The 9,098-nt window shown below is 41.4% G+C and overlaps 1 protein-coding gene across 3 annotated transcripts in view; it reads left to right on the top strand.

Moving 5' to 3' along the window:
* Window positions 1–560: 560 nt before the first annotated feature.
* CDADC1 (cytidine and dCMP deaminase domain containing 1) overlaps window positions 561–9,098 on the top strand; it is a 66,850-nt gene continuing 58,312 nt past the window's right edge. Inside the window, exons 1-3 of one of the 3 annotated variants that reach the window (XM_049853022.1) lie at window positions 561–786; window positions 1,944–2,041; window positions 8,969–9,040. In XM_049853022.1, the coding sequence (XP_049708979.1) occupies window positions 705–786; window positions 1,944–2,041; window positions 8,969–9,040 (252 nt within the window). In that variant the 5' untranslated portion in view covers window positions 561–704. Of the gene's footprint in view, window positions 787–1,943; window positions 2,042–8,965; window positions 9,041–9,098 lie in introns of all 3 variants that reach the window. The other 2 variants (XM_049853021.1, XM_049853023.1) reach the window with 2 other exon arrangements.

Genomic DNA, 9,098 nt, shown 5'->3' with positions numbered 1-9,098 from the left:
TCACTATGAGTCAGAATTGGGTAACGGATTCGGTTTTTGGTTTGGGACACTTAAAAAAACAATGTCCTGGACACAAAATTCACATCAGGCTACCTCTTATATTTTCCAGGATCTACTTGCTACTTTCTTCTACTCTCACCTTTCTCACAACCATGGTTCCACCTTCTTAAATCAGAAGCAGAACGTCCCTAGGTTGGTCCCTGGCACTGAGTAGCTCGGGATCGGCCAAGAGCCCTGCTCCAGCTTTGCCTTCACCTCAGGTTCTCCCAAGACCTTGACCCTGACAGAATGTGGCAAGTTTCCATTTCAATTCCCCTTCGCTCTCCGACCAAACCTCTCAACTCCGCGCAGTCCTCATCGCCCCATCAGAGTCTGCGCAACTCGGGACCCCAAGCCAAGACTGCCTCAAGTGACCCGACTTTGGCAAAGCCAGCGAAGACAGCCAAATACAAGCCTCAAACGATCTATACCTCAGCGCCTGACACCCACTCGCCGGCCGCCTGAGGAGAACCCTACGCCACGCCCCGCTCTGACGTCGCACTAGGCGCCCGGAAGTGGCGGTCAGGCTTGCTACGACAGCGGGCTGCGCTGAGTTGGCGGTTGCTTTACTGTTGCGGTGAGGAGGCGAGACGGGGAGCCGCTGGGGCCAAAATCATGCCTAACCGAGAGCGGTTTCCTGGGCAGCAGAGACCGCTAGGGTTGGGATGAAAGAAGCAGGGCAGATGCAAAATCTGGAGAGCGCGGGCGCCGGGCGGTCAGTCAGCACCCAGACTGGCAGTATGACCGGTGAGTGCCCCGACCCTGCTTCCGCCACCACAGCCCTTCGCTCTGCCCTTTGCCGCTCCCGCCTTTTAATTCCGGGTCCTCCGCCTGCCCCTTCTCGCCTGCCCTGCTGCTCCTGGATGTCTCGTCCCGGCCCTGGGCGCGTCCCACCTCTGCCCCCGGGGCCCCTCGGCTTCGCCGCACCGGTTTTGGGAGCCGCGGTAGTTACCTCTTTATTTTTCCTCCGGAAACCTAGAGCTGGGACCTGGGAGAATTAACGAGCCTGAGGGAGTTCTCCAAACCGCGCTGTTCCTAGATTGCCGAATTAAACGCACGCGGCGCTTTCCTATATTTCAGTTGCTTGACCCTCGAATTGTTAGGTGCCGTCGAGTCGGCTCGACTCATAGCGACCCTGTATACAACAGAACGGAACACTGCCGGGTTCTGCGTCATCCTCACAACCGTGGTTATGCTTGCGCCCATTGTTGCTGTCACTGTGACAGTCCATCTTATTGAGGGTCTTCCCCTTTTTTGCTGACCCTATTTATACTTTACCGAGCATGATGTCCTTCTCCAGGGACTGGTCTTTCCTGATAACATGTCCAAAGTATGTGAGACGTAGTTTCGCCATCCTTGTTTCTAAGGAGCATTCTGGTTGTACTTCTTCCAAGATAGGTTTGTTCGTTCTTGCGGGAGTCCATGGTGTATTCAGTATTCTCTGCCAACACCACAACTCAAAGGCAACAGACCCCCCAGGGTCACCGAATTTTTAGTGCCTCGTTCTAATCACTGGCCTTGTAGCCAGGCGTCATCACAGCTCCCCCCATCCCGCGCCCCCCGCCCCGAAAAGCTTGCTTCACGACGACGTTAGGTGCAGGGACTTTTCACAGCTTCCTTTAGATGGTTCCCAGAGCTGTGTTTATCAGTTGTGCCATTTTTCTTCTGCCAAATGAGGGCTGGAGAAAGACGGCCCAACTTTGCAAAGTGCTTCAGGAGGTCACTGCAAGTGAGTGAAAGCCGGTCTTCCAAGAAATCTCCCTGGTTCTCTTGTCCTCTGGTCCTTTTTCTGTCTCCTCCTACAGCAGCTGAGCTCAGTGGCCAGCACCCAAGTGGCCTTGATCTAAGAAGTTCCTATGTTCATCATGGGTAAAATTTTGAAGCGTTTTCCCTCTCTTTTGTAGGTCATATACCAAGGCTTTCTAAAGTCAACCTTTTCACTCTGCTCAGTCTCTGGATGGAACTCTTCCCAGCCACAGAAAACCAAAGGCACAAATCTCAGGTATAATTTGTTTCCTTAGATTTTTTTCCCCTTAAGCCTAAAATTTGATTGCTCCAGTTTCTGTCACACTGAAAAACAAACTCAACAAATCATAAGAATTAAAAAATGTTTTTAAAATTTAGAGTGGTATCTGTAACTCATAGCTGTAATAGCTCATCTTTCCTATCTAAAATAGAATAGTTACTCTCAAACTGTGCTGTGTTTATCAGGTATTAATGGTATTTTTTATATATTGGTTTGGCCAATGAGATTATACTTTATCACTCAGTTTATATTGTTGATGTTTCATCTAGCTAGTTTTTCATCTCCCACCAAATTGTAAATTGCCTATGGAGACCATGTCTTATGCTACTTGGTATACCCCTTAAGCATCTATTATAACAGGTAATCTTTGAGTGCTGATTGGTTTCTTGTTCTGAGTAAGTAGCCTCTGATCGTCTGGAAAGATATGACCAATATAGGTTAGGAACGTGTAGTAAGAATAATTATTTAAAAGCCAGTGTATTGGAAGTGTGTACATTCCACATCTTTTCTTTCTACCACCCTTAGGTTGACAAGATGCTACGCTCTCATAAATTTCCTCCATTCTTGGGGGTGGCATGGTGCTGGGTGCTCACCATTTTGGCTTGGTAGATTTGGAAGTTAGAGTGTTTCATTACCAAAGGTCGTATTATGCAAAATAATGTTAAGTTAAGCATTTAAGACATTTTTTCCAAACAAAGGGTGAAAGGGGAAAAAATACCCATGACTTCTGACCATTCTGACCACTGTTCACATTTTGATACTTTCCTTCCAAATTTTTAATTTTGTTTAAGCATTTGCCATGTGCAGAGACAATCTACGTATAGAAAGACAGGGAGAAGTGAGAGAACTTAAGGTCCTCATGCCAGAGGCATAGGTGGAGGGAGGGGACTGATAGAAGCTTGGATCATAGACATCAGATCACAAAAAGCACGGTATGCCTTGGAAGGGGTTTAGGTTTTTGTTCTGTAACTATTGGGATTGCATTGAGGAATTTTAACAGGAAGTGAGGCAATTCACTTTCCCTGAAAAAATGATGCCTTTTAGAGTAGTTTTCTCCCCAATTCCTGTGTCAAATGTTCTGTAATTATTAAGACATTATTGAAAATGTTAGGCATTGTTTTTTCCCATTTCTCAGCACCCCTCCATTCCCACCCTGGTTCCATGTTTTATTCATGGCTTTGAAAAAGTTCTTCATTTCCTTCAATGGATTGTGAAGTTCTTTTATTCTTTCTATTTCTTAATTGTTTAGTGTTATTTTATGTAAGTAGATTTCCGAGGTGTGGGGTTTTTTAATTTTTTTTTTTTTTTTTGCAGATAAAATTTATCTTAAAGAGGCGTACTAGAAGCAAATATTTAGATATTCAAGACTTTTAAAAAGTTCATTAATAAACTAGGCTTCAAAAAAATGGGCATGAGTACTAATTTTGAAGAAGTTTTTTTAGTTTTTAGTATCCAAATTTGACCTCATCTTAATGGATGTGTGTGTGTATGTATCTATTTATGTATCTAAAGTAAGAATACAGCTCGTGTTCTTTTTAGACAGACAGGCACGAGGTGATATTTAAGGTCTATCAGGAATCAAGTCAGTGGACAACTAGTTCCTGAAGTGTGTTTGCAAATAATATACAGCCTACTGTTTCATACTTTATAGAAAAAACCGTGTAGCCTGAGGAAATAACTGAGAATGAGGCTTTCAGTTAGCATTTTCATAAAAATAGTGCCAAGTAGATTTCAGGGTTAGAAAAGTACATTAGTAACAAGATTTTATGCATCTTTCTAACTTGTGTAACAGAAGATGTGGTTTGTGACTCCAGGTTTCCCCAGAGTGACTCACAGTCTTCCTGGCATCTTGGTCCTTCATTTGGCAGGCACCAAGGAAGTTTTGTAAATTAAAGCGATCAGTATTCTTTTTATTTTTTTTAAAGTTTATTTTATTTGAAATCTTTTTGAGAAATCCTCTGACTCATACCCATGTCTAGTTAAGCATTTTAAATTGAAAAGTTATAGCAGACATAGAAATGAGCACCAAAGGTATCAAAACAAAACAAATCTGTGTTTTAGAAGTGCCTGCTGACCTGGAAAAAAACGATTGCTCAATACACATGAAAGATTATCTCACGTATCTCCTGGGGAGCTTGCCCTGCTATTCATTTCTGCATTAGTGTCTTTGTGGCTGTACTCCCACGCCCATATCTGATAGGGCACAGCTGTCAAGCCAAGGTCTTAGGTAGGCCTCTCCCTCTGTTTCTTATGCTCACTCCGTGGGACCCAGACACTTGGCCTGGGGGATCCTCAGGATTACTCTAGGAATACTAGGATTATTTAAGGGTTAACAGGCCTGTGTAGGTTAGCTTGGGAGCTTGACATTGTTGATATGAGAAAACATGTTTTAAATTTCAAGAAACGCAAATCTACCAAATATTTAGAACGTAATTATTTGTAGGTTGTCAACAACTTATATGTCTAATGTTAATAACAACCAAAACCCACTGCCATCAAGTTGATTCTGACTCATAGTGGCCCTATAGGACATAGTAGAACTGCCACTTCGGGTTTCCAAGTCTGTAATCTTTACGGAAGCAGACTGCCACACATCTTTCTCCCATGGAGCGGCTCGTGGGTTCAAACTGCGGAGCAGTTGGTTAGCAGCCAAGCACTTTAACCACTGCGCCACCAGGGCTTCTCGTCAGTAACACAAGTGGGTGGTAATGTCATTAGTTCTGCTGATGTCAGGGCCATTGCAAAGAAGCCACACCAATGATCATGTGGGGGAGGAGCACAAGACGAGAGGGAGCGTGTTGTACTCTGCTCTTTATAGTATTGTTTATTGTGCAGACATTATTAGAATTGAAGACTTAGCCTACTGTGTTACCTGCAACATTTAAAAAGAGTCATACTATTTATGCCTCTTCCTGCTCGCGGGTTCCCTTTTTCTCCCAACTGTGCACATGTAATTTTGCAGGTTGTTTCAGTCATAGCAGAAATATAATTTTGTGTTTGGTGTTTTGTATACTACTACAGTGTTCATGCTAGTAGTTTTTAATTATTCAATAGGGAATACGCCTGGATTTTATTTGTATGTCACCATTGTGTTTATAGTTGTAGAAATATTAAATTTCTTAAAATGATACCTTATTTTCGTGCCTCATATTTTTTACCTTTTTCTGTAGTATAAGTTTTCCAGCATTAATTGTACATAGTGTTCATAGGATTCAGTAAGACCTTTTCCCTATCAAGAGAAGAAAAATGTTCTTTAAGCTACAGTGATAAGTTTCAATTAAAAGTCTTTATTCTGCTTTTGCTATACAAAGTAAGTTACAGAAACTCTAGGGATGCAGTTTGACTTGTAATCATATTGGAATTTTGCTTTTGACACTTTACCAGCCTTTTGCCTTTTTGAAATAAACTATTTTTTATGGGTTACTAAAGTAATACATGTTTATTATTTATGAAATAGAAGATAACATTTCATCATAATTCTACCGCCTACAGGTTATTGACATTTTTGTATTGTTTCTTCTAGTCTTTTTGTCTGTTTCTTTTACTTATTTGAGATCATTTCATTCTGAATCTTGCCCTTCTGATTTAACATAAGAAAATGCTTACACTGTAATGTAATTATTAACGTTGGAAGGGCCACTTAGTCTAGTGGTTTAAAAGTGGCCAGTGGTTTTGTAGCCAGGCTGCCTGGCTTCAGTTCCTGACCCTAGTTACAAGTTACTAGTTGTGTAACATATGTTCCATTACTTTTTTGTGTCAGCTTCCTCATCTGTAAAATGGAATGTCAGTAGTACATACTACATGGGACTTTTATGAGACTTTATGAGAGTTAGTATGTGTAAAATTTTTAGAATAGTACCTAGCACAATTCCAATTCTATATATATGTTTGTTATTATCATTGTAATAATTACATGACAGTCCATTTCATGGCTGTACCACATTAAACCCCTTGCCATCGAGTTGACTCCAACTCATAGCGACTCTATAGGACAGAATAGAACTGCCCTATAGGGTTTCCAAGGCTGTAATCTTTACGAAAGCAGACTGCTACATCTATCTCCCGTGGAGCATCTGGTGGATTTGAACTGTGACCTTCCAATTAGCAGCTGAGCACGTAACTACTGCACCACCAAGGTTCCTTATATCATATCTATTACCTTACTATTGGACATGTCAGTTGTAATATTTATTGGCTTTAGTGTATTATTAACTTAGAACTACTTCCAAATATAACTGGCCCCTGAGTTTGTCAGTGCTGAGAAATATTTATAGTGTATGGGTGCTCCTTAAGGATTGTTCAGCAAGGTATACATTGAGTATAAAGACTAAGAATTTCTAAGAATTCAGTTCAAACCTAGATAAATGAATGGGAGAGAAAGAAAGTATTTTTGAGCAGAGTATTTACAAAACTTCTGGGGAAAACACAATGAATTAAAAATTTTGGTGTAGAAATCAAGCACTGTGGAAATAACTATTATATTAAAATATTTCTCTCTTCTGCTGGTTCTTAGTTTTCATTTTAGTTTGTTAGGCTTTTCGAAATTGCCTAAATATTACTTTAGATGTAAGAATTTGAATAACTGCGTTGTTCTCTCACTTTTCTGTACATTTCTCATATTGTTCCCCCTCCTCAGCTCTTCCCATTGTGTCTTCTGGTACCTTATTTTCATGCTAAAGGTCGTTACTCTACTTTTCTAGGACAGAAATAATGTAACATATGGTTAAGACAATGGATTTTGGGCTTAGATCCTGGCATAACCATTTTTTAACTGTGTGACCGTGGTTGAGTTATCTCTCTCATCCCAATTTCTTCATTTGTAAAATGGGAACAATAGTAGCTACCTTATAAAGTGGTGAGAATTAAATGAGATAATTTAGGGCCCACAAAAAACCAAACCAAACCCGCTGCCAACTCATAGCGACCCTATAGGACAGAGTAGAACTGCCTGGTAGGATTTCCAAGGAGCGCCTGGTGGATTTGAACTGCCAGCCTTTTGGTTAGCAGCTGTAGCTCTTAACCACTGTGCCACCAAGGTTTCTAATTTAGGGCCCAATACGTGGTAAATACTCAAGAAATGTTAGTTACTGTTGTTACTATCACTCACACAAATTGTCACCACTACCACCACCCTCACTGCCACCATTTCACTAACAACACGTTACTCCCTCCGTTTTCTGTTCTGCTTGGACAGAAACCTCATTCCCAGGACCTGATTTTTCTTGTACTCTCTCCTTGCCAGTTGCTCCTTTTCTAGCATCCAGCACCTGTTTCATAAAACTAAGAAGTCAACATCCACCAAGTTTCCCAATGCCACTTTTGAAATTTGACCAATTGATAAATAGCCCACTTAACTTTGGGGCTTACAAAACTCTGTTCTGTCACCCTTAATCCCTTCCTGGCGTAATCGTCTACCAACTTCTTAGTCACTTTCCTGTGTTCATAAACCATAAGCTGTATAAGGGCTGCAGCTTGACTGTGGCTGGCGCATAGCCAGGGCTCAATGCATGCTTGTTGATTTGATAAATGAAGGAATTTGGCCCCTGACTCAAAGCTTTCTGCCTACTTCAGGTTTCATTTTTAGGGGAGATTTATGGACATCCCTGGACTAATTTCCTATCGCTGTAACAAGTTACAGTTGACCGTCATTATATGTGGATTCCAGGTCCATAATTCACCTATTTGCTAAAAATACTCCATGGGCGTTGACATAGTCATCCGCACGCATGTGCATGCAGGAGCTGCAAAAAATTCTCAGCCGAGGTTGAAGAGGGCTTTACCGATTCAGCGTTCGGGGGGACTGTGTAACACATAATTACCATGAATAACAAGAATTGTGCCATTGACTTGGTGGCTTAAACAACACAGATCTATTATCTTACAGTTCTAGAGATCAGAAGTCCGAAATGGGTCTCACTGGGTTAAAATCAAGGTGTCGGGCAGGGCTGTGTTCCTTGTGGAGGCACTAGGGAGGAATCCATTTTCTTGCCTTTTCCAGCTTCTAGAGGCTGCCCATATTCCTTGCTCATAGATCGCTCCCATCTTCAAAGCCGGCAAAGACTGCTTCAGTCTTCCTCACGCTGTATCACACTGGCATTGACTCTTCTGCCCCCCTCTTTCACTTACAGAGACCCTGGTGATTATATTGGGGCCCCTCTGGATAATCTAGGGTAATGCCTTTATTTTTCAGGTCAGCTTAATTCCACTGCAACCTTAACTCCTCCTCACCATGTAATATAACATAGTCACAGGTTCCCAGGGTTGTTATGTGCCTCCCACAATCCATGGCTAATACCTTTTCTACATGGTTCTTTGGTCTCAATTCAGTTAGTTTTTCTCTGTTCCATTTCAGTTACTCATAGTCATGGCCACACTCTGAATTTTTTGTTGCCAAAATGGCTCCAATTCTGAAATCTTAAACTACAGAATTTTACTTTCTGACCACAATTTCCAATTCTTCTATTTCTTGGATAAGTCTGCAGGGACCAGATTATAAAAGCTTTATTTACTAGGTTAAGGAGCCCTAGTCGCACAGTGGTTAAAGCGTTTGGTTGCTAATCGAAAGTTCAGTGGTTTGAAACCACCACCAGCTCCTCAGGAGAAAGATGTGTAGCAGTCTGCTTCTGTAGAGATTTACAGCCTTGGAAACCCTGTGGGGTTGCTATGAGTTGGAATCAACTCAACGGCAGTGGTTTTTTTTTTTTTTCCATTTCTTTGCTAGGTTAAGTAGTCAGACTTGATCCTGAACAAAGTGGGAAGCTAATCCAGAATTCCATCAGGGAAAAAAAATTAATATGTCCAAAGCCAAGGAAACTCACCTTTAAATGTAAAAAATTGACTTAATCGTATGTCTCAGGCACTGATCTTTTTTTTTTTTTAACTTAACCTCTTTTTAATCAGAAGAAGGAAGAGGGAAAGCATGGATCCTTAGGAGATAATGAAGACAGAGCCAGAGTACCTACTGACAAAAAACAGGTGAATTTTTATGATTTAAGAAAAAAAAAAATGCACGCTTCTAGTAACAAAACAAAAA

The sequence above is a fragment of the Elephas maximus genome, chromosome 14 (genome assembly GCF_024166365.1).
Source record: "Elephas maximus indicus isolate mEleMax1 chromosome 14, mEleMax1 primary haplotype, whole genome shotgun sequence".
Classification (NCBI taxonomy): domain Eukaryota; kingdom Metazoa; phylum Chordata; class Mammalia; order Proboscidea; family Elephantidae; genus Elephas; species Elephas maximus.
Note: the sequence above shows the minus strand (reverse complement) of the source record. Positions and strands in the feature narration are given on the sequence as shown.